The following is a 27,003-nucleotide window of genomic DNA, read 5'->3' as shown; positions in this document are numbered from 1 at the left end:
ACACACACACACACACACACACACACACACACACACACACACACACAGGTGCCTGTGTGCACGAATGAATAAATAATATTACTAAAAAAAGCTTCAAATGGTTACATTCCTTTAAGATCTTCTTTGGCACTTCTAGACATACTACTCTGTTCATAATTTTAATTTTAATTTCGGGGAAAAACTCTGATTTCTGATCTTAGGAGAATGTTCTCATTTTCATTTCAATAATTGTAACTCTGTTGTTAAGGAAGCTAAATCTCCTTTTGAAATATGTCAGTGAATGACACAATTATTTAGGGCTTCTCTACATGCATGTTTACCTCTTTGATGTGAAAATTTTCATTAATTTAGACAGAACTTAACTCTCTGAATAGAATGATCTTGCATCTCTCTCAATGTTTTAGCACAATTTAAAAAGGAAGGCAAAATCGATCATATTACCTGCTCCCAGTGGAGGTAACTAAAAAAAAATGAAGTAATTATTTTTTAATGAGCTACTTGTGATAAAAAATGACCCTGAGAAAAAAATCATACACAATAGCTAGTTACAAACTATCATAAAGCTTTTCCTTACTCTTATAAATAAACTATATTTTTGTTCCTTTCCTTTATATACAGTATTCTGTCAATTACCATTCATTGTTGAATTTAATTTATGCCATATTAAAATTCTTACTGGAAAAGAATTTCCCCCATTCTTTATTTCCCATAAAGTGTCAAAACTAATTCATTTTTTCAACTCTTTCTGCTATATCATAAAAAGTGACCTTTCCATGATACATGAATATCTATCTAAAGTTGGACTGCTGTGATCTCTTTTGAATGCTAATACATAACCATTATCTAATTAAGATTATATTTTGTGACTCCAAGAAGGTTATTACTCTTTGATTTTTTTTAGTCGATCTTTGTAAACTGATTTTGTCTTTTATTCCCATTATGTTGTACATAGCATATATTCTTCATTTTTTAAACTTTCAACTTCCATGTTCACTACCTTTAAATACAAAAAAAATTATTCACATGTATTTTATTACATAATATAACTTCCTTATATCAATAACCTTACTCCACGTTCCTGAATATTCCATCTTTACCCAAAAATCCTATCGTTCTTCGAATTTAAAATTATTTTCTTCTTTTTAATACTAATTTAACTTTTGTTCACAGTGATTTTTCCCAGGTTTTATACATAAGCCTCTGATTGCCCCCTCCCTCTGTTTCCAAGAATATACAAGTCTTCATTTGCTAATAATAGATTGAACTAGCAACTCACTATTGATACATTCACTAGAGAGGCTCACTTCCTTCAAAGATTCACCAAAGTCGTCAGAAAAGTGCTATTTCACCCAATCTTTTGCTAAGCTAAATCCAAACAAATTCTTACCGGAACAAATTATTTGCTTTCTTTGCTTTCTTTTGGTTGACACTGTTTTCTTTCATTTTGATTTATTTGGGTGTGTTGATTTTTGTTCATTTGATTCACAAATATGATTAGTCATTACCTTCCCTGATTTAAGGTCGATTTTCTTGTTAATTTTCCATTTTTCCTTTACATCTTCCTATATTTGTTCAATGTCTAAGTTTCAAAAATTCTATCTTCTCCATGGATTTTCTTATTCTAACTCTAGACTACGCTGAATCTACTCTAAAGAAATCCTTGTTAATTATTCAATTGTAAATGTATTTTAATGTGTTTGTGTTTATTCTGATACCTTCATTCTTTTCTTTTGATAGCACTCTGAAGAATCAATATTAATCAATGCAATATTAACTAAGTATGCATTTATTATACATTGTGTTAGATCCAGAGACTATAATAACAAATCATACTTATTTTATTTGTTCATGATTCAATATAATGCATCTCTCAAAGAGTATAAAGCTCTTATTAAATAAATGTCCAAAGTAACACCAAAAGACCTGATATTAAAAGTAACTTCTATTCTAACAATGCTTTGGCGTCATAAATTTACATCAAGGTCTTTCAAACTTGAGAGTCATTTGTTTTCAATCCAAATTGTTTATTTAAACTTTTACATGGTGTGTGTGTGTGTGTGTGTGTGTGTGTGTGTGTGTGTGTGTGTGTAAACCAGTTATAAAATGTGTGTGGGGGGCTGGTGAGATGGCTCAGTGGTTAAGAGCACTGACTGCTCTTCCAGAGGTCATGAGTTCAAATCCCAGCAACCACATGGTGGCTCACAACCATCTGCAATGAGATCTGATGCCCTCTTGTGGGGTGTCTGAAGACAGCTACAGTGTACTTATAATAAATAAATAAATAAAGTTTAAAAAAAAATTTATTAAAAAAAAAAAAAAAAGGGCTGGAGAGATGGCTCAGCGGTTAAGAGCACTGACTGCTCTTCCAGAGGTCCTGAGTTCAAATCCCAGCAACCACATGGTGGCTCACAACCATCCGTAATGGGATTGGATGCCCTCTTCTGGTGTGTGTGAAGACAGCTACAGTGTACTCATCAATAAAATAAATAAATAAATATTTTAAAATGTGTGTGGAATTCAGAGGACAGCTTGAGGAAGTTGACACTTTCCTTCCAGAATGTAAAAGAAAAATTGGCATTAAAACTAAGTAAACAAAGAAAATGAATATATATCTTTTCATCCAAATGAGTAGTTAATTGTGTTGATACATTTTGTTATACTACATTCTTTTCAAAGAATTTAAAGCTATTAAGTTGTACATACCTGTCCAGTCTCCTACTACTTTAAAGTGGACACCAAATGTTGCTTTAGTTTCAGTAGGACACTGAAAAAAAAACAAATACTAACATCAATTCAGATTAATTGTTATATATTAGAAGAATATGATGTGTTTAAAACCATTATTCTTATTGCAAGCCCCCAGATGAACAACTAATGAAAAAGAACAGGATAAAATGTATATGGCAGACAAAGCAATGCCAACTGATAACACTAGGGCATTTGAATTTCTATAAAAACCAATAAATACGCATATAAAACAGAAAAAATATTCGAATAAAAATTCATACAGTATTGTAGGTAAAACCTGTGGGGATATCTGTTGAGGATTTTCTAGCCTGCATTTTGTCAGCCCTGCAGACACCAGGGATGTCAAAGTGAGATCCCTCTACTCACTAATCTTCTACCTGCCAGCTTTCCTGGGACACAACTAGTGAGTTTCTCCCTCCCTCTAGTTGCTCACTAGAGGAACTAGTGAGTTTCTCTACATTTTCTGGTCCACTACTCTGTTGGTCCATGTTTCACCCACCTGAGGGCAAGGCCTATCAGGAGGTGAAAAGCTGGGAGTTTGACCATGCATGTTTATCTCACATAGCCTCCAGGTGGATACTGGGTGTCAGGGAAGTGCTGAGACACTGCTCAACAGTGGGAAAGCACAATCTGTCTTGTGGGAAAGCCTGAAGTGATTAGGGGGTCCTAGGGTTCTCAGACTCTTAGACATCCAGATGCTGCTGGGAGTTGGGAGAATGGAATCAAGAACACAGATTGGAGACTGGCATCTAGGCTGGAGCTGGGGGAAAGAGGAACTTGGCTTATTTCAGCTGTGATTGTCCTTAGCTTGGTTGTTGTTGTATGGGGATGTAGAAAGGCCTTCTAAAAGAGAACTGAATTGTGGCTCTGTTGGTGAAAATCTTCTACATGTTCCCCATAGTGGTGGTGGATAAAATAGACAGTCATGGTTCTAAACTGTTTATTGACTAGTCATGATGGAATATGGATGGATACCCAAATTCTCTGCGCAGATTGAGATTAAATACCTTTTGCAGGAACGAATATCTGGGTAGGGAAGCTGATTGGCTAAGCCCTCAGGACCTCTAGGTACCTCATTAGCATGGAAAACTCTGTTCTGGGCCTATGTGGCCACAAGGCACATTTCCTTATGTGGGGAGTGTGGCATGTATTCCAGGCCAAGAATCTGCCAGGGAGCGAGGAGTTGCTTTAGTCTCAGGTATATGCTCAAAGAGTCTGTGTGGTCTCAGATCTGCTTTACCTTACCAAGCTTCCTGGCCTAGTTTTATTGTCCCATAATATTCTACCTGCATTCCTACACACCTACCATCAGTGCAGACAAACAAGTAGGACTCCTGCCTCAGGACCCTGGCTTGCCAGGTCCTTTTCAGGCACACCTAGCAGCACCAAACTGCTCTGTACCTTGTACTCCATTTTCTGGCCCACAACTCTGCCTGATTTCCTGGAGTCTCACTGGCACTAGGAACAACCAGATGGTTAAAGAACATAACCAACAAGAGCCAAAGCAATATAGTACCACCAGAAACTCAGTCATCCTACAACAAGAAGCCCTGGATACCCTCACACAGTTGAAGCAAAAGAAAATGACTTTAAATCAACTTTATGAAGATGACAGAGGCTTTTAAAAAGAAAATGAACAAGTCCCTTAAAGAAAGACATGAAAACAATCAAACAGGTTAAGGAAATGAATATAAATGTGCAAGACCTGAAAATGGAAATAGAAAGCATAAAGAAAATATAAACTGAGTAAATCCTGGGGATGAAAAACCTAGGAAAGAGAATAGGAATTACAGATAAAAGCATCACCAACTGAAAACAAGAGATAGAAAAGAGAATCTCAGGCTCAGGCTTAGAAGATAGGACATAAAAAATTGATATAACAGTCAAAGAAAATATTAAATCTAAAATGTTCTTGATATAAAATATCTAGAAAATCTGGGTTACTATAAAAAGACCATACCTATGAATAACAAGAATAAAAAAAAGAAGATTCACAGCTCAAATGCCCAGAAAATATTTTCAACAAAAATCACAGAAGACAATTTCCCAAACCTAAAGAAAGAGATGGTTGTACATATACAAGAAGCTTACAGCACACCAAATAGGTTGAATCAGAAAAGAAAATCATCCTACCACACAATATGCAAAACACTAAGTCTACAGAACAAAGAAAGAATACTAAAAGCTGCAAAAGGAAAAGGACAAATAACATATAAATGTAGAGGTATCAGAATTATACATACCTTTTCAACAGAGACTCTACTCAACAGAAGGGCCTGGGCAGATGTCTTGCAGACTCTAAGAAAGGGCTGTTGCCAGCTCAGATTATTATACCCAGCCAAACTTTCAGTCACCATAGATGAAGGAAACAAGATATTCCAACATAAATCCAGGTTTAAACAATATCAATCCACAAATCCAAGAAAAACTCAGCAACACAGATAAACATTTCCTCAGAGTAAATGGCTGACAAAAATATTTTCCATGCAAACAGACACAAATAAGGTGGAGGAGACATTCTAACTTCTAGTTGCTAAATAAACATTCAACCAAAATTAATCCAAAGAGATGAGGAAGGACACTTCATACTTATAAAAGGAAAAAATTCTACCTCATGACATCTCACTTTTTAATATCTGTGCCTCAAGAGCAAAGTTACTCACATTTATAAAAGAAACCTTACTAAAGCTTAACTTATAAATCGAACCCCAGACATTAATAGTGAGGGACTTTGACACCCTAGTCTTATCAACGGATAGGTCATTCAGACAGCAACTAAAAAGAGAAATAATGAGAATAACAGATGTTATCATTCAAAAGGACCTAACAGGTATCTACAGAACATTTCACCCAAACACTAAAGAATATATCTTCTTCTTAGTACCTCAGGAAACCTTCAAAGTTGACTATATAACTAGTCAGAAAGCTAGTCTCAACAGATATAAGAAAACTGAAATAACTCCATGTATCTTATCAGACCATTATGGATTAAAGATGGACTTCAACAACAGAAACAACAGAAATCCTACAAACACATGAAAACTGAACAACTCCCTACTGAATGATTTTTGGGGTAAAGGCACGAATGAAGAAGAGATTACAGACTTCCCAGAATTCAGTGAAGATGAATGTGTAATATATCAAAACTTATGAAAGATAATGCAAGCAATGCTAGGAGGAAAGTGAATAGCATTGAGTGCCTTCATAAAGAAATTGGAGAGATCTTCATACTAACAACTTAACAGTACACCTGAAAGCTCTAAAACAAAAAGAAGTAAACATACAAGAGGAATAGGAAACAGGAAATAATAAAACTGAGGCCTAAAATCAATGAAAAAGAAACAAAGAGAACAACACAAAAAAATCAACAAAACCGTGAGTTAGATCTTTGAGAAAATCAACAAGATAGACAAACTCTTTGCCAAACTAACTAAAAGGTAGAGAGAAAGTATCCAAATTAATAAAATCAGAATGGAAAAAGAGGTCATAACAACAGACAGAGGAAATTCAAAGAATCATTAGGCTTAATTTAAAAAACCATATGCCACAAAATTGAAAAATCTATATAAAATGGAAAATTTTCTTGATAGACACCACTTATCAAAGTTAAGACAAGATCAAATAAACAATTTAAATAGATGTATACCCACTAAGAAAATAGAAGAACTTATTAAGTCTCCCCTCTAAAAAACAGTCCAGTGCCAGATGGTTTTAGCACAGAATTTGACCAGAGTTTTCAAATAAGAGCTAACACAGACACTCCTCAAACTATTGCATAAAATAGAAACAGCAGGAACATTGCCAAACTTATTCTATGAGGTCACAGTCACCTTGATATCTAAATCACACAAAGTCTCAATAACGATAATTTTAGACCAATTGCTCTTCTGAATATTGATACGAAAATACTCAGCAAAATACTCACAAGCCAAATCGAAGAAAACATCAAAAACATCATCTACCATGATCAAGTAGGCTTCATCCTAGGAAAGCTAGGATGGTCCAACATAGGAAAGTTCATCAATATAATACACCAAATAAACAAATGGAGAGAAAAAAAAACCCACGTGATCATTTCTTTAGATGCTGCAAACTTCTTTTTCATATTTGTTTGATAGGCATTAAATTTTAAGTATGAATAATTTCCTAATGATTATATATCAGTGTCACAAAATATTAAAATATATCTATTTTAGGAATAAAATATAATTTATTCCTAAAAATGTAAAATATACATGTATTCATTAAACTTCAAAAATTTAAGAAATTAAAGAACTAATATATTTTGTTTTTAAATCATGAGGCTTGTAATAAAATGATTGAAAATTATATGTAAGTTTGTTATCTAAAGTTATGCATAAACTAATTTTTTAAAATCAAAAAAGTGATCATAGATCACAGAATGATCAAGAGAATGTTTTTAAACCATTTTTGTGATCTGTCTCTGTGGCCCTTTTTTATTTTCTAGCTCCAGTCTCTCACTTTTTCTTTACTATCTTATAGACAGTTCGTTCTAAATTTAATTCACCCTAAATTGTTATTACCTTACTTCTCAAATTATATTCATTTGATTCTCATATATCAGTACATGCAACCAAATTCCAGAGCAGGGACCAAATATCACAATAAGATCACATATAAGTCTGGTGCCAAATTCAATCAACTTTCACACCCTTTCAAATAAGTTTCCAAACTAAACTGTATGGTCATAGCAATCTCCTATTAGTTGTGCTATATGGAAAAGTACCTACTCATTGATTGAAGTCTTGATTCCAAGCTAGTGATGCTACTGAAGTAATTAAATGAGGAGGGTGGTAACTGAATCAATTGGTTAACTCACTGATGACTGTACAGCTACATGAGTTATAGGTACACAGGCCAAGTCAAAGAAACTAGAGCACTTGAGGCCTGATGTTAAAGGCTATGATCTGTGCCCACACCTTCCCTTCAAACATTCTCTGGTCCCTGGCCACTGGAAAAGGAACATTCTGTTCCTCCATATCCTTATACCTTGATGCCCTATACAACAGACATGCGGGCTGACCATGACCTCTGGTACGATGAGCCAAAATAAACCCTTTGGTTAAGTTGGCTTCTTTGGTATTCTGTCACAGTGACAAAAAGAAAGGAACACCATGAAAAACAATTCCATCTTTCAATAGAACACTGGAGAATCTCAGCTCTCAGAGGCAGGAAGAGCAAGAGCTGGAGTTCAAAAGTGTCTAAAAACTCCTATCTTTATTTATATATGAACTTCTCTCTCCTAAGTTTTACTTTAGCCTGACAAAAAACATGAGAAGTACCACTCCTCAAACCTAAAGACAAGCAGAAGTAAAACATACAGAGCTCTGGGTCTGGAACTATGGCCCATTGGAAACAAAGAGTAAGCTACCACTCATTTATTGAGTAAATAATGCAAGTATGGTACATGTTATGTCCAAATCATATGGTTATAATAGGGTTTCAAAACCTGGACCCTAATCCAGGCTTTCCTGTTTTTGTTAATAGAACTGTAATTCTTTAGGCCAGAAACTTAAGTATGAACCTTGAGTTCTTCACATTTACAATTTAATTGCAGGAGAAAAACAAGTCTTGACCATTCAAACTTCAGAATGGATTCAGGAGCTGATACTTCTTGTCATGTCTATTGTCACCACCATGATCAAAGCCATCATCATACCTACACTGGATGAAAGATTCCTAACTGCTGTCCTGTTTCTACTAATCTAGTAATCAGAGTCAGAGAAGAAAAAGGGCAATCCCTTAAATGTCTGGGAAACACTTCCTGATATGAACTGGAAATTCAGATCTGGAAACACAGGTGGGTCACCAGAGAAATGTGCAGAACTTTAAAGTCACAGAGGTGTAGGCAACTGATAATACTGTCTTTTGGCATTCAGAGTTCATGTAAATGTAAAGGGAAATTTAAAAAAGACTGAATCAAAGTCGTCAAAAAATGAGGAAAGTCAGATAAATGGATGTCCTGGAAACAAAACTATAATTTTAAAAAGCGTTTCAATAAAGTGAACAGTAACCTAAAAAGGTGCAGATCTGTAAACACCATTAATCACTGGGCAAAGCTCACTGCGTTTACCAGTAAGAGGGCATTGTGCATCTTGGAAGTATCTTCATGGTGTGCTGCTGTGGTTAAATCCAAGGGTAAGCAACAGAGAAAGAGGAAAATCAAATGAGCTGTAACAGTAGCCAGAAGGGACTAGTAAAACTACAGATGTCAGGAAAGCATGTCTATTTCTGAATAGAAATACCACTTGAAGGACACGGAGGTATTTACATAGGCTTCACCGAGTAAATACTGAAAAAGAAGACTGTGTATTACTTCTATAATAGAGAATTTATAGAAGAGACAAAACCATCTCCCACAGTAAAAAATTAAGAGATGCTGAATTTTATAATTAGTATAACATATTATTCTTTCATAAGTTTTACCTTTTTCAAACTCACTTTTAATTTTGTTTTTTTTAATTAGAAAACAAGCAACAAGATATGTTTTTTTTTAAAACAAAACAAAAACAAAACAAAAAACCCTAAACATTTGATCATTATAGAACATGGGAAACACTGAGTAGCACAGGATCAAAGTGTAAAATTCTATTTAATTATTAAGCCAAAAAATGTCTAAAGGGAAAAAAATCATGATAATTTGGTTCTGGCTCTAGCTTTTGTCATTAATTATACTGTTTATTGACTTTTGTCCCTTCAACAACTTAAATATTTGGCCCTTCACCTGTAACTTGGACAGCAGATGTGGAAGCTTAAGTATATTAGTAAATTGGATTTATATGTTTAATTTCAGGTTCTAAAAGGGAATCACGACATACAAAAATATTGCTTTGAGATAAAATTTATGATTGACATGCTGTACTATTCCAATCCTTCACCTTCCTTGCAGTTCTCAAAATTTACAATCAAAACACTCAGAAAGCCTCCCAGCAGTAGAGATGGCTACCTACTGCTTTGCTAGCTTTCTACTGGGACTCTCCTGATATTCACTCAAAATTTCATCTTTGTCCAAGTTCAAGTTCTCTGCTCTGGAGGCACTTAAAATTCAAGGATAAGTCAACTGGGAGACAAAAAGCATTAGGACTTTGACATGAAGACAGGACAGCTCTGAAATAACACCTCATCTGAAGAGCTCTTGTCAACCATTTTGAGATCTCTTCTGTCATTCTACCATACTATTCCAGTTCTGGCTGCCTTCTTGTTTGTCAAACCTTACAAGATGCTGTCTTAAGTACAATTCCTAACAATTCAACATCATGCAATATTTCTCTTGGTCTTAATTTTTGAAGACTTATGCTTCTATTTTTTTCCTTTTTTTAAAAAAAAGATTCATTTATGTATATGAGTGCTTTGTCTTTGTACATACCAGGAGAGGGAGTTAGATCCCATAACAGATGGTTGTGATCAATCATGTGATAGCTAGAAATTGAACTAAAAACCTCTGGAATTGCAGCCAGTGCACTAAACCACTGACCTGTCTCTCCAGCCTTCCCTCCAATTTTTTCTTTTTACATTTATCTAATCATTTTTTACAAATTCTTTCATGATTGTGCTATTTTATATCTCTTTCTTTCTCTTCTCTTCAACAACCTTCCCAAATCTTCCCAAATCTTTCCAAATCTTTCTTTTATTTAACCTTGTTTCTCATTTTCTTCAGTCCCAGGTCCTTTGGTTATCTTTACATTCACTCTTAAATTATTTGAATTTTATAGCATGCTGTACATAAATTTTGCCCTTTGGTTGTTGTTGTTGTATACTATGAATAATAGAGTCTACTATCGATTAAGGAGATCTAATTAACTTTACATTTTAAAATATTGTTTGATTTGAGTTGTTGTTAACAAGTGTTTTTCTCTTCTTTCCTTTCTAAATGGTACTAGAGACTGAGCCCTCTAGAGTAGACTGCAATTCTATAGGGATGGTTCTTATTTAAGAGCACTGGTTATGTTGGCAGTGGACCAGTGTCCAGGTCCCAGCACCAATATGAGGTGGCTCAAAGTCATCTGATTTTTTTCAAGCACCTCTACATATATGTTCATATTCACACAGAGGTTACACACACACACACACACACACACACACACACACACACACACAGTAATCTTTTTTAGACAAAAATAATATGCTGATCATTGAGAAGATCCCCAAAACCAAATGGAAGAGATATCCAAACAATAGATACATAAATGGCAACACAAGGACACCAAATGACATGAGCAGGGCTACATGCCTCCTATGAAACATCATACCATGCCAATTATGGATTCAAAGATGTTACAGTGAGAAAAATGTAAAAATGTACTCATGATAATGTTCATTGGCCACAGAAATAATTGAAATAAGCAGAGACAAGAAGAAACGCAATCAACAGAAGACCTGGACGAGAAAGCCAATAACATAGAATAGTATGTCAGAAGGGCAGATGAGAAAATTGTCAATATATATGAGAAAGTTAACATCATGGCAGAAAAATTCATTAAGATAATTAAATTGGAGGGTAAATGAAAACAAGAGATTCTGGCAGTGAAATATCAAATGAATCATTAAAAAAATTAGCAAAACTTCCTCCCATCTTGGGACCATTATTTGGGTTCTTTTTGCTTATTTCTGCCAGTCCCTGGGCCTCAAATAGGATGACTAACTCTGTGATACAACAGATAAATAATTTGGTAGCAAAACCTATTCAGTAACATTATCATAAGTTAGCTATGGAGGACCACGAGACTCAAGATGAGGTTGTTACTTTATACAGGATGCACCCAAAACCCATCTCCAACCAACCTAAAAGAGGGGACTTCCGCCCCTAGACCAAGCAGAGAGGGCCCACCCAGAACCCCCTCTGACTGGCAATCTGAATTCTTGCTTAGGCTGTGAGGCTGAGCACTGTAAGGGAATATAAATAAAACTTAAAAATATCTATCTGGGTTCCATGAGAGACAAGCCTGACTGCATAGGGGTTGATGTCAAAAGTATCCCCTCTCAAGAAAAAAGACATCGGGATGTGTATGGCCCTCATGCCTCACTGGACAACGACAGGGGGACCAGAGTCATTACAAGGTCCCCTTCAATTACTGGAGGTCAGGCCTCTATCCCCGCCTTCGAAAGATTAGAATAGCCACAGCTCTTCTATACTTAAAGAAGGGAGGAAATGTCAGGGGCAGCCCTGTTTACACACTGAAGGCCTAAAATCAGCCATAGGCCTAAAATCAGCAATAGGCCTGTCATACATGTATACTAACACCAAGTCTTGGGTCTCTGTGAAAAAACATTGAAACAGATGGCTATAAGCTATTGTAAATGGGAATATTTTGTGGAAATTTACCAGCCTGAGTAGTCATAGACCTTATAAATGGGTAGCCTTGGCAGACAATACCAACTTAGATAAGGACAAGTGGGTCATAGGCAAAGTCATAGTGACCTGTCCCCTGAACCTTCACCCAGCCGATATCCGATTCTCATAGATATCTGTATCCCCCCTGAACACCCACACCCGAGTGTCATCCCCTTCCCCACATCTTGCCTTTCTGTATTTATAACCCCTGTGTGAATTAATTATGATTTGAGAAAAAATAAATAAATTATTTATTAAAAAAATTAGCAAAAATTTTACAACAGTCTCAAACAAATTCAAGAAGGAATGTGAAGGATGAAGATCAAAATAGAGAAATTAATGCATTCAAACATCAACAAAGAAATAAAATAAATAAAAGGGCTTAACCACAATTTCCCAGAATTCTGAGCTGTATCATGAAACCAAACATAAACATCCACAGGGCTGAGATTTAAACTAAAGGCATAGAAAAATCTATGTCGATGAAATTATAGCATAAACATCCCCAAATCTAGGGCTCATAAAGTATAGAAACAAGTCTAGCTGATTAAAGAACAAAAGCTTCAAGAATATATTTTGGTTTCAATATAACAAATACATCATACTGAGCTATCTCAGAGAAATGTGCTGATCTGAATTGTAGTTTAAAATGCAGCTATTTGAAGGTCATGTGCAAGCTGAAAGTCCTTCAGGTTTACGAGTTCTGATTTTGTTGTGTCTGTGTTTATCATTTTGGCTTGAGAAAAAAACTGTAGAGAAGTGAGGTATTTGACCTAAACACCTCCACTCTATATGTCAGGAGAAAACTCTTGTCTTTATTTTTGAGTAAGCATAAACATTTTTAGTAAAGTATAAATTCTAAAAGGTGGAACAGCTTTTTATTTTTTTCTAAAGCCAATTGATGCTTACTGGCATGCTATGGTATTTTCCCCATTTGGAGCATGTTGGAACATATTTGCATGAAAAAAATACTCTCCAAGCTTTGTAGTTGGCATTTAATAAATTGCTTTATTTCTTATCATCTATGTTCTCTGTTTAATACTATCTTGATAAAAGAAATTTAAAAATAAATTCACAAACAGAGATTCTGAAGGAAATTTATAATGATTTTGAACAGTAGGTCTGCTCTCCTAAGGTCTGTAAAGCTGCTTGTTCATTTTCTCCCTTTTCAACTTCTACATTTTTTCTGATAACAGCTTCATGTTCATGCATGTATGAAAGCTGAGAAATAAAAATATGTCTTAAAACTGTCAGAAGCAAGCATGATTTAGATGCGATTTTATTTTTATTACAGTCAAATATTTGTTAATCACATACATTTCTGGTACCTGGTAAAGCATGAGAAACTCCAGAGGACTAATGGGCATGACACCGCAACCTGACTTTTGATAAGAACTGTGTCCTAAGGGTTCCTAGGGTCCAACTTTACATTCCATGTGAGTAGCTGGAGCTTTCACTAATCTTTACAACAAATGCTTCCCTTGCACAGCAGTCAAAGCCCATATAGCAGCAGATGAAGGAGTATTCAGAATAACTCACCATCACTACAGACAAAGAAACTATATATCCATACTGTTCTGGGCCAGTGCTGTCATCTTTTCTGACAGATCTAAACATATAGCTCATTATCTCACTAGATGCCAAATTACTTTTCTCTGATGATTATAAAACAAGATTCACTCAGATAGACAGAATACAAAATTTGAAGTAAATAAAGAAAAAAAAGCATCATTTGTTTCTTCAGTAGACCCTTTTAAATATATGCCCTCTGATTTTATTGTAACAAACTGATACAAGCTTGTTGGTTCTTTTATTCTTTACATATAGAATTATTTGGCTCAATTGTCAGTGTTCAGGTGATTTCAAGGCATAAACTCAAACTGAAAATTAAAATCACAATGGTATTATTTACACACCAGATATTTTCTGTACTTACAAGATTATTTTTTATGCTGTACTTGCAGCTCGATTAACTCCTACAAATCTATTATTCAGAACTGACTTAATCATAATAGTACACTGAAAGCCAAATGTCCCAAAAGGTAAAATAACACACCCTTTGGCTGTGAATTTTAAATCTAATACTTGTAATCTAAGAGTCAATTCCAAAACCCTAACTCCAAACATAAACATTTAATATTAATGGTTTCTGGGTTTTCTTTCTGTCTCCCTGACATGTTCAAATTTACTTTTTGTATATACATTAAGGGTGTGGTCTTTATTTTCTATCAGAAACATGAGTGAGAACTAAACATCAATCCTTAATGGGGATATTACATAAACAATATTTCCTAACTGTAGAATATTATATAGGCATTGAAAAGAATGGAGCACATAAAAACATAGCAGTAGAATGAGAAACCGTTCATGGTATAGTGTTGAAGGAAGTGAGGTAGTGAGAAAACCGTATGATCCAACATGCAAACCACAGAAATTTGCATATGCTGAAATAGATGATAAAAATACCTAGAATGATCTATGTCAAATTATGGAGAACAGGATATGAAAATGAAAAACTAAAATCCTTCTATTTTATCTTATGTTTTTGAATCTTATGAATCTTATCTATTTCATCTTATGTTTTGAAATGTAAGTTGCATAAGTTGATACAGGCTTCTTATACACCTCCTGCTCTCGGAGCAGCCTGAGATCACAAGCTCCCTATCCACTCACCTAATACAATCTAATGTCTCACCTATACTGCACAATGAGATGACCAACTAGAGGTCAGCAGATTAAGCACTCAGACGCAGGTAGAGGCATATTGGATATTTGTCTCAATTTTGGATCCTAGATTTTACACAGAACATAAAATCATTTATATATGGCACAAAAGTAATCAGGAGGAAAGAATGAAGGTTGAGAAAGGGAGGGCACTGTAGATACAAAAGGTCAAAATACATGATACCCTGGAATAAAATACATTTTTTTTGATCTTTGGTAATTTGTTATATGAATATGATATAAATTTTTAGCATACATTGGGTTAAAATATATTATGATCATACTAATGCAGGGTTCAGCACAATTTGTGATAGTATGCAGACATCTGTATTATTTGTCTTTTTTTATTTACCCAACTTTGTTTTCCTCATATGAAGTTACCAGCTAAATTATATTTCACCTTCTCTTACCACTATCTGTATTTTTAATGCTTCTAAATCACCTACAGTATTCTTCCTCTCTTATTCCAACTCTTTAATGAAAACTGGCCACATTTTATTTCCACACAGAGTTTAAACATAGAATATCACAAAAATTCTTTTTTGTTTGTTTGTTTTATCTTTTTAGAGAAGGAATTCCAAGCCATTTGCATTGTCCTTAAACTCACTATGTTACCATGAATGACCTTGAACATTGGAGTCTCCTTCCTCTACTTCTGGAATACTCAGGTTAGTGACACGCAACAGAATGCACAGTGTGCAGTGTTTTCAGGATGGAACCTGACAGGGTCTCATGTATCCTAGGAGAAAACTCTACCATCTGACTAACATTCCCAAGCCCATTACTCATATATAGAAAAGTGAAACTAAGAATTTTTGATGATTTAAAGCAATAAACTTTAATAAATTTTAAATAAGCACATTATTTACTGAATAGTAAAGAACCAGAAAATAATGGAAAATCAATACTCAAAAAGTCTCTGAATAAAAAACTACATTACTTTGACAAAAAAGCTAACTAAAACATGAAGAAACTATAATGTCAAATAATATTGAGAATGAAGTAAAACACACACACTCAAATATACACATGTGACTCACATAGACACATATATTCAGACATGGGTGTATGTACAGACACACATATCTGTGTGTACAGATATGTATGTATACACAGATAAACAAATACATATGACCATGTACACACATTTATACATGTAGACAAAGATGTACTACAATCTAAATTGTTTTTAAAAAATTCAAGAAATACATGTCTTACCATTGTGAGAGTAAATGGGTGGTTTTCTAAAGCTGATACACTGGGACAATGTAGAATAATATACTAAAAAAGCAACAAACAGATAATGTTTTAAATGATCAAAAGAGAAACACAACTATTCCAATAAATCTGTCTGCTAACTTTCAAAAACTTCCTAAGGATAAAAGATATTTGCAAACCCACTAACCACTGGCTCACCTGGCCAGGTCTTGCTTTAAAGTTTTCTTTGACCATACGGAGTTCCATGACATCTGATGGATGATTGATTACTGAGATGATGGTGACAGGTTTGTTGCTCCGGATGCATCGATAAAGCCTCTCAGCACAGTATAGGCACAAAGGTCCAGAAATCCAAATCCAGGTCTAGGGAAATTTTTCAAAAGTATGCTTCATGTAATGGATGACTGAATTTATCTTTCAAACAGTAAGATACTGGTAAGGATGAGTAAAATATGACTAAAGTTCTCAACAATTTATTCAATTAAAATGAAATCATAAAGAAAAAGTAGTATGGAGCCCTAATTTCAAACCTACATCCTTGTGAAGACTACCATTACTATGCAAACATTCCTTCATAAAATCATCTGTCCAGGACATACTAGAACTCTTTGTATAATAAAGAGAAGTTAAAGCATCACGTTTATCTGATGATGATTTAGAAAAATAAAACAACTATAAAGTTGAGTAAAAACATAATTTTCTAGATAGTTAATGACTATAACATAGATGTATAGACACATATCAGGATTATATACATGATGTCTAATTTAAATGTATTTCTAGTTTTGAAAGTCGGATGCACTGAACATGTTTGTATTAAAAGTTTTAAATAATATAATATGCTCAAAATTATACTTTTATAAGAAATGACACCTTTGATACCTATGAGAACAATCTTTCCCCTACAACTGCCCACTATACCCTCCCCTTCTCGTCAAAACTGTTAACTGAATTGCAATGTATTTATAAACATGTTTGCTTTGTTGTTTACCTGAGACAGAGTTCATTGTGTTAGTGCACTTTGCTTTTGGACTTGATATGCTACTGCCTCTGCCACTTGACTATATAGGCTGAGAGCTGTCTGTTAATCCATGGGAACTTCAGTTTTAGTTTAATGGCCCATTGAAGAAAACTTATTTTCACAGTTTTACCAAACATTGCTCATTCAGTGAAGGCAGTTAGCTCCTGTTCTATAGACTGTGACAATGAACATGAGACTCTGAAGATAGGCAAGGTGGGATAAGCTCTGCAATGAAGTGGCCTCAGAATAGTGGACCAGTTACTCCTAGATGATTAAGACCCACATCAGGAAAATGGAGTTTGTCATATTAACCTTACATAATATTCATCATTATATGACACTCAGAAAACTGACCAACTGACTCCAAGGTCATCTAAAAATTCATTGTAGCTTTGATGCCTCTCTGTCTTCTCTCTTTAAAATAGAATCTCCCTTCCTCTATTTCATATGCAGAATAGTGGGCTTCAGTTAGATGTTGGCAGTTACCTCAGACAAGGGCAGAAACAAGGTGGGGTAAAAGTTCTGAAGTATTTGTGGAGTAGTTGAAGAACTTTCCAAGAGCAGTATTTGACCTACATCTATACACTTCCTCTTCCACCACTTGTTTCCAGACTTTGGTCGTATACTGGTTTAAGCTCAATGTCTTCATCAGATAATTGAATAATTGCTTAAAAGGTTAATTGTGGATACTGAACAAAATCCTGTATACACAGCAATTTGGCATAGTGCCAAGAAGATTACAGTAAACATTGAACAAATTAACTTCACTATTTATTATTTATAATATCATGTTGTAATAGCATATTGTAACAATTAGTAGGGTTAGTTTCTAGTTCAGTCTTTTTTTAAATTTAAACTGCATGTCTTAATAGCTTTAGAATAAATATTTGTGGTCTCTCTGAAAGAAAATACTCGCAAGAGTGTACTTCAGTAACACTGTATAATTAGATATTTTTCTATATATGCCTTTTGCCTTGGAGTATTAGATCTCTGCACACACACACACACACACACACAGAGAGGGGGGGGGAGGGAGGGAGGGAGGGAGGGAGGGAGGGAGAGAGAGAGAGAGAGAGAGAGAGAGAGAGAGAGAGAGAGAGAGAATAATCTGCTGTCTAAACATCCTGAAATATCCTCTAGTACCTGAAAACACAGGTTCAGAGACATATTTGAATGCAATGTCAGACAGTCACATGAAACCACAGACTTGGCAGATCTCAAACACGGAATTAATCTGACCTGTGGGAAATGAGCTTGGAACTTGGGCTCTTCCAGGCAAATCTTCACAAGTGTTTTCTGGTAACGATCTTCTAATTTTGAAAACCCTCCAGGCAAAGATGCATGAAAATCTTCTGAGATGTTGTCTGGTACAGACGTATTCTGAGATGGGGTTCGGTTAATACTGATGCAGCCAGGAGGGTGAGTATCTAAATTGGTTTGATACTTCAACAGGCCACTAAAGTTGGATAAAAACAAGGAGATAAAAAAGAGACTGAGTCAAAGAATGGAACAGGCAAAGAGAAGCAGTTGTTTCTCTTTTCTTGTTGATTTTTATGTAACATTTATACAAAGTATTTGTGTGATCTATTTCAGAAAAAAATAAAATATCTTAATTCTTTACTAAAGAACTGAATAAAAATGGTTAGTTTTTTTAAAAAAAGCTATGTCTGTGAGGTAGAAGAAAACACATTCAAATTTCTTGATGTGTTTTGAATTGGGCACGCTTAACTTCCATTAGGCATTCATGCGTCAACTTACAAATTTTCACTTCAATAAACACTGTGAAAATAACCTCTTTCCTATACATCTTCAAGCTTAAAGAAAAAACACAAGGATACTATTTGATCAAGATAAGAATAGATAAAACAGACTTCATGGTTCATAGAGAAATAGACAATGAAAATACCAGGCATCAAAAGTTTGTTGCTTATGTGAAAACAATTTTTAACATACCCATCAACTCCTAAAGCTGTTTGCTCTTCAATCTCTCTGTAAACACAGCCATATGAAAGTCTAAAAATGAGAATTCTTTACAATGCCATCTCATTGCTTCCTATCTTACTATATTCTAATTCCTGTAGTTCCTGGGTTTCTCTCTCTGTCTCTCTGTCTCTCTGTCTCTCTGTCTCTCTGTCTCTTTCTCTTTCTCTCTCTGTCACTCTCTGTGTGTGTGTCTCTCTCTCCCTCCCTTCTTTTCTCTTTCTCTCTCCCTCCCTCCCTCCCTCCCTCCCTCTCTCCCTTCCTCCCTTTCTTCCTTTTCCTTTTCTACATTTTATTTATGTGTGTCTGTTTTTGTGCCCATGTTAACATACACATATGCATGTACATACATATACTATGAGGAGGTTAAAGGACAACTGGCAATATTTAGTATTTTTGTTCCGCAATGTGGATTCTGGAGATCAAACTCAAATTGTCACAATTGGCAACTTGACCCTTTACCCACTGAACCAACTCACTGGCCCTGGGTTGTGCCACTGTATTCTCTGACAAGCCATGAATGGAGTAAGAAGCAGCTGTAGGCTTGCTGGGGAAACTCGATAAAATGAGTATTAGTGGGCTGCTGATATATCTCAGTAAGGGCGTACTTACCTAGTGTGGCAAATACTTGAAGCCTGAGGAATAATCCCCAGTACAACACACACACACACACACACACACACACACACACACACATACACACACACATGCAAGCACGCACGCACGCATGCACACACACACTGTAGAAGACAAACATTCAGTCAATATTAAATGATATGTCCAATGAGCAAAATTAAAATGATGATGCATTTTGAAAATTATCCTATAAGATATAAATGGGAATAAATAAAATAGGGATGAAGTGTGGAATTAGAGACTTTTAAATTCCTGGGATAAAGCTGTAATGAAATGAATTTGTGACCTCAATAGAAGAAACTGTATGGGAGTTAAGGTTTTGCCACATCAGAATGCACATTTTTATAAGTAGGCATTTACTCCATAAAGATAAAGAGATTCAGAAGCCAGATGTATATTTGAGGTGAAATATATGATGGACTCTGGAAAATCTGATTTAATCAATTGAGAATGTGTACGTGTAACAAAACTCATATATCGTTATTCATAGACATAAACAATTAGCATCAGTAATTTAAATATGCAGAAAAAAGTTATTTGACATTAGGAAAAAGAAGTAAATTCAAAATATATTTGAAAATTCTCTGGCTAAACAGAACCTTAGAAAATAACATGAAGTAATCAGCCTTTTTCTTGTAAAATCTATGTAAGATGAAAAGTCAGCCAAAAAAAATCTTATCACCTCATCTTTGAAGCCAAAACTTTACTAACATCTCTATTCAATGTGGATTCATCTATTCCCTGAATTGCAAGAATTTCTGTAAATAAATGATATTTGTATTTGAAGATACCATCTACAGCTCACTATTGATTTTTTTTATCTTAAGTCAATTATATCCTGTGAGACTGTGACCTACAGTAGATTGCTCCTCTTTGCCTTAAGTATTCAACACACTGATGAGTAGGGGGATGGGTGCCCATCAAGTAGACACTGTTCGCATTAAGCCTACAGTATACTGTTAAGTAGAAATGTTAACATGCATTCCTGAATTGTTTTTCATATCCATCTTGTTAACAAAAGACTGGAGTATGACATTATGTAGGAGTTTCAAGAATAAAGATTTGTTTGCATTCCAATAATGGCATAAAAGAACACATAAAATGACTTAACTACATATATATACACTTGTTAATTAAAAAGAATAAAATACACTTGAAAAGTTGCAAAATTTACCAATAGTTAGTTTTTCTTCTTCTCAGAAAACAGTCTATGATATTTTAGTAAAAGATAAAGTCTGGGGCTAGTGAGATGGCTCAATGGCTAAGAGCAATGGTATTAGAATTATGCCAAATACATTGCAAGTGTCTTTTAACATTTTCCTAATTGTAATGACCACCACTGTAAATTTTAGAATTAACACAAACCCAGTGGTATTTGGCACGACACTACAGATGGCTCCTTACTCTTAAATTCTGAACCTCCTTCAAATAATTTGAATGGGGTAAAAAGCATCAATCCCTTGTTCCAAAGGCCTATTTAAATCCTCTTGTATACTCAACACATTAGTAACGTTTTTTGCTAAATGATTAACAAAAGTACCTTTCTTAACTTCCTGTGTCAAAGCAATTGCAGAAGCAGTGGTACTAGCAATTAATGTAATTAAAGGTGTTATACCAGCAATAATCAACCCCACTACCTTCTTGCTTCCGCTTAAACCCTGACTCACTTCTTCCAGTACTTGCAAGCTTTTTTCAGAATACCAAGATACTGAAAATGAACCCCCAGACAGAGTTATTACATTAACAGGCTGGCAAGCCACAGATGGGTAAGATTCTGCACAGAGCCTTACCAACTTAAAACAAAAGTGCATTGCTTTTGATAATGCACATTCCATAATAGGTAAGAAAGGCATTCTTGGCAGAAAGACCTAAGACAGGCTCAGTCTTGTTTACAAAATAAAAAAGGGGGAGAGTCAGAGAGCTTTTGGGGCAGCTTGGCAAGAATCTGACATGGGCCCAGGACAAGAAAATGGGTTGCTTGTTAGGAATATGACATTGGCCAAGGATAAGGAAGTGGGTTTCAGGCAGGAACCTGACATTAGGCTAGAACAAAGAGGTAATTTCAGGCAGGAATTTAAATATTAGGCTAGAATAAAGAAGTAATTTGAGGCAGGAATCTAAATTTTAAGGTAAAAAAAAAGGAAGTATGTTTTAGACATGAAAATAACTTTGAGCTAGGACAGGAAAATAGGCTCAGATATTTTGATCATCCTGATAAGCCCTTAGAAACAGTGATCATGAGAGTGTTCAGGGAACTTTGTTTATTGCCTTGCTTGTTCCTTGACTATTTGCATCTATTGTATTCCTAGTTCTTCAACCTAGAACAGACATTAACACTTGCATGTAATTAAAATGGTATAAAAGCAAAAAGGAGGAGGGAGGATAGGATAGTGGGTTCTAGGGAGGGGAAATGGAGAAAAGGGATGACATCTGAAATGTAAATAAATAAAATATATGATAAAATAAAGTTCAGTGGAAATAAAACTACATAGTATATAATGCTTATTTGTGAACATATGCAATGACATTTACTTCAGTATTATAGTAATTGCTTTCATTTCATTATTACATTTTAAAATAGATTTAATATATTTAATTCTTTTGTGTCTATTCTGTTGGATATATATATAAATTAAAATTATGGTCTGCCTATGATATTTGCTCTGCAAAAAAAAAAAAAAAAGAGCTAAGTTTAAAGAGCTCTGTTCCTTAAGAAAAAAAATTGAAATAATATTTTAATATCATTCTCCTCTAAAGTAACTACATTTTGCTGGGTGCTAGGGTGCACATCTTTAATTCCAGCACTACAGAGGTAATGGCAGATGGACCAATGCAAGTTCAATGCCACCGTGGTCTTCAGAGCAAGTTCTAGGACAGCTAGGGCTACACAAGAGAAACCCTATCTTAAAAGGGGGAAAACAAAAGCACTACACTAGTATTTTTAATTGCAAAGGAAGTTTTTATTCAGAATTCTGATTTAATAAAGCACAAAGGCAAAAATGAATACTTCGTTACGCTAGTAAATGAGGACATGTTTCTCTTTTCTAATAGGAAAAAGTGGGGAAAGGGATAAAGGGTTAGAGCCCTGAGTCAGGCCAGACAAACTTTATGGAATATTAAAATAGAAAGTCAAAAATGTGTGTGTGTGAGTGTGTGTATGTGTGTGTGTGTGACCTAGCCATAATAAAGACATTTTAAAATGCCTATGTCTGAATCAAGTTTATACTAATTAAGTAATTCATGTCAGAAAATATTTGAAACAAGTTGAATTTATATTTGGCCTATGGTAAGCAGTGGATAATTTTATTGTAAATTACTGATACCCTGTAGCAGGAGGTATTAGAAAAGATGGCTCAGCCCTGCCAGCCGCCATGTTCCCTCTCTAAGTTCCAGCTCAAATCAAGGCACCGGCTAGCCAGGAACACTGGCCCAGGACTCAAAAGACATTGGCATGGATGCTGCCTCTGCCAGTCAGCTCCATGTACTCCATGGCTCTAGGCATGGCCCTTGTCCCAACTCTGCTACCCTCATAGTGCTCCACTCAACTCCAGACAATATCTGCCATCCTCAAGGTACCCAGTAGAATGAGACTCTTAATGCTCAAAGATTATCCAGTGGATTTATATATTAGCAAATACTCAATACATAAGATGCCCACACAATTGGAATTGCTAACCCATTTACCTAACCTTGATAAGAATAACTATCTTGCTTTGCTAAAGACACATGGACATATGCGGCCATCTTCTCTCCTCTCTCTTCTCCTTCTCCTCCTTTCTCGTTCCTTCCTCCTCCAAACTCCTTACTCTGCCTACATCTTCTACTGCCCAACCATAAAGCTCCACTGCAAATACAATGAGCAGGAAAAATCCCACAACAATAAAATACCCTGAATAGAATCTGCTGATTCAATATCTACTCAATGACCACAATTTTGAGCTTGCAAACTATCCATTTAAAAAAGAACACATGCCGTGCTGGTGGCATAGCTGCTTTCCGGAAGAAAATGCAAAGCAAATTCACAGTACTCAGGGCTTTTCTTGTAGTCCAAGGCTCCACAGAATGTACATGCAGCACAGGAAACGAACAGTTCCTAGTTCCATGCTATTAAAGCTCTCTCCCTTATGAGTAGGAATGACCATCCAGGGCCCATGTTTATTGTGAGTGTTTAAGTTTCTGATGCCTTACTTTTCTATGTTCTAACTGGGTTACCAAAGAAAACTTTCAGCCCCATTGGATAAAAGCTGGTTAATATCCCTATAATTACTAATGATCACCAAAACCGAGAAGAGGGAATTTTGACATGTACACAAAAATAATTAAATAATTTATATAAATTGTCTAATACCTTGACAATTACTTTATAAAACAATCTGAAGAAAGGACAATGGGTATGTTTCTCTAAACTCTCTCTCCCTAGAGAAACTTGAGGTGAGATAAATGGAAGTATGACAGTTATAATCCTACCTAATTCAATCTATAATTGATGAAAAGTATCTAGACTAGGATACAGTGAATAAACCTAAGTGTCATCTTGAGACCCAGATAACAGTTCTTGTAGATGGGATAATGATCGAAGTGAAGGTATCCCTTGTGAGCCCTGAGCTGCTAATAACATGCTGGCTCATGCAGAGAATCAAACTTCCCACAAATGCTTCCCGCCAGTCATGTGTGAGAAGAAAATAGAGATTGTAGTTCAGATGGTTTTACTTACCCTGACACATGCAACAGCAGCAGCATGTAGAAGACAAAGAAGAGGTTGTGAGTATACCAGAAGATATCATAATTAGAAACTCTGAAAAATAAATCAGTTTGCATCAGTCCAGCTTTACACTCATGGCATGAAAGAAACATGCAATTTGAAAATATATATCATATTTGAAAAACACTAAAACGTCAATTGTCAAGATTCACCTATTGATATCAGGCTGTTAAATTACACACAATGTGTCTAAGAAAATTCGTGAATAATATCATTTGAAAGTGATTGATACACACATACACACACACACACACACACACACATACACAGACACACACACCAAGGTGTAGTCTGATTTATAATGTTTCTATCTTTTTAAATAGATTTGTATTTTTGGCTTGTCTTTTGAGATGAAATCTCTATGTAACCCTGGAACTCACTCTGTAGACCACAGAGATCCCCCTGCCTCTGCCTTCTAAGTGCTAGAATTAAACACCCCAATTGGTGACAAGCATGACAATTCCCAGCTCATTTTTTTTCTTTTTCTTTTGTATTGTCAAGTAATTTTCAAACTAATGTTCTGATTTCAAAGGTTTTTTTTTTTAAAGTTCAAAGAACAAAACCTCAAATGGAAAAAGATTTATCATTTCTGCCTTTAGTTTCTGTCCTGACTTTCTTTGACAACATAGTCTGATGTGGACTAGTAAGCCAAAATAAATTCCCCTTTTCCCAAATCAGTTTTGATAATGCTATTTCATCACAGCAATAGAAAACTTCTAAAACATAAATTAGTATCAGGAAAGGGCTATTTCTGTGACAGACCTGAGCATGTTCTGAGATTGAAGGTATTGTGGACGGACTGGAACTTTGGGATAGCAAACTATTGAATGTTCAGAGTATACTGAGCTATTGTGGGAACTTAGAATATGTTAAAGATAGTGCGGATAGTGGTGACTTGCCCTGAAGTTTAAGAGAGATGTTGAGAATTTCTTAATGACCTTCTCTGTGATGCTCAACATGTTGGACTACAAATATACAGTTCTGGTCACTAGGAGATAAAGAATTAGCTTTGATTTAGAAGAGACCAACATTACTGAAAAGAAAATCTCTGGGAAGTGTTTCCTCTGGGTCAGAACTTAGAAGCTGTGCTCCAGAGGTGCTGAAGTTCAGGCTGGCAGCTGAATTTGGAAGTGTGCAAGAGTTTGCCCGGTGATGCTAATCTTGAAAACATGAAGGAATCACGGAGGCCATGACTCTCTGAGAGGCCAGAAGAATCAATTGGTGATGAAAAAGCCTCAGTTGAAGTGGAAGTTATGGGATTGAAGGAGTTGCAGAAAGAAGCTAAGGCTTGGAATCATGTGGCAGTATCAGAGTCCCTAATTAGAGCCCAGGAAATGATACTGGTCAAGGTGCAGCCCAGTTGCACCAGAAATTCCAGCATTTTTGGCAATGCTAGTCATATGACAAGACCTCCAAGAAGGTGTGCAAGCTAGCCTGAGCCATTAAGACAAGTTATATGTACTGCAGATGATGGAACCAGAGAAGTGGAGCTGCTTAGGTCCTTAGAAGTCCAGAAAATCATGAGTCCAAGAAGTTTGACACAGAACTTCACATTATTCAATTATATTTTTGCTTTAATGTAATTTGAATTGTGCACAGGTTCTTCTTTTTGAAATAAGAAGTATGCAACATATTTTTGATTTTATGGGAGAACACAATTAAGGGACTTTGGAATTTTGAGAGATTCTGAATGTTTTGAAGAGACTGAACGTATAAAGACTGGGGCTTTTAAAAGTTGAAATATGTTTTATATTGAGATATTGCTATCAAGATGAGATCTTGGGAATAAACAAGAAAGAAAAGTAATATATTATGTAATATTTTGATGTGTCAAGTTGACAAGGGGATCAATTGTTCTAGCTAGTTTTTGTCAAACAGTAGGAGCTAGATTTAACCTGGGAAAATAAATCTTAATAAAGAAAAGTTCTTCATCCTATAGGCAGGTGTGTGAGGAATTTTCTTGATTGACGATTGATGCAGAGAAGCAAGTCCCACTGCCAGCAGTATCAGTGTTGGGCTAGTACTAAGTTACACAAGAAATAAGGCTAGGAAAATGAGGAACAAGCAAGCAAATAGCACTCCACCACAGCTGCTATTTCAGTGCCTGCCTCCAAGGTCCTTCCTTGAGTTCCTGCCCTGACTTCCCTCAATGACAAAGTATGACACCTGAGAATTATAAGCTGAAACAAGTCCTTTCTGATTCAGGTTGCATTTGGTTACAATGTTTTCTCACAGGATTAGAAACCCTAACCAGGATAGCATTATTGTTCTGGAGGAGCACAAAAAATAAAATGATAAGCATCAGTTATTAATTGTAAAATGTACACGTATTTATTTTATTTCATATCTTTTAGGACAAATGTTTACTTATTAAATATTAAATGTAAAGAGCAGATTATTTGCGAAAGCTTTTTGAAAGCTTTTTGAAAGCTAATATGAAATACTAACAACTTTTAATAACTGTTGTTTAAGTAATAGTTAATAATTGTCTATGTCCCAAAAATATTTATAATAAGGATTTGTAAATATCCAATTTAATTTTATTTCTGGGTCAAATTCTAC

At 35.2% G+C, this 27,003-nt stretch overlaps 1 protein-coding gene across 3 annotated transcripts in view; it reads right to left on the bottom strand.

Moving 5' to 3' along the window:
• The window catches only part of Nox4 (NADPH oxidase 4), a 140,308-nt gene that overhangs the window by 58,560 nt on the left and 54,745 nt on the right, over positions 1–27,003 (bottom strand). For all 3 annotated transcript variants that reach the window (XM_028774675.1, XM_028774673.1, XM_028774674.1), the window contains exons 8-12: positions 24,394–24,474; positions 18,303–18,519; positions 16,241–16,405; positions 16,043–16,105; positions 2,704–2,764 (exon numbers count right to left, since the gene is read on the bottom strand). In XM_028774675.1, the coding sequence (XP_028630508.1) occupies positions 2,704–2,764; positions 16,043–16,105; positions 16,241–16,405; positions 18,303–18,519; positions 24,394–24,474 (587 nt within the window). The remainder of the gene's footprint in view (positions 1–2,703; positions 2,765–16,042; positions 16,106–16,240; positions 16,406–18,302; positions 18,520–24,393; positions 24,475–27,003) is intronic.

This window comes from Grammomys surdaster, unplaced genomic scaffold (genome assembly GCF_004785775.1).
Source record: "Grammomys surdaster isolate TR1022 unplaced genomic scaffold, NIH_TR_1.0 242, whole genome shotgun sequence".
Lineage (NCBI taxonomy): Eukaryota > Metazoa > Chordata > Mammalia > Rodentia > Muridae > Grammomys > Grammomys surdaster.
Note: the sequence above shows the minus strand (reverse complement) of the source record. Positions and strands in the feature narration are given on the sequence as shown.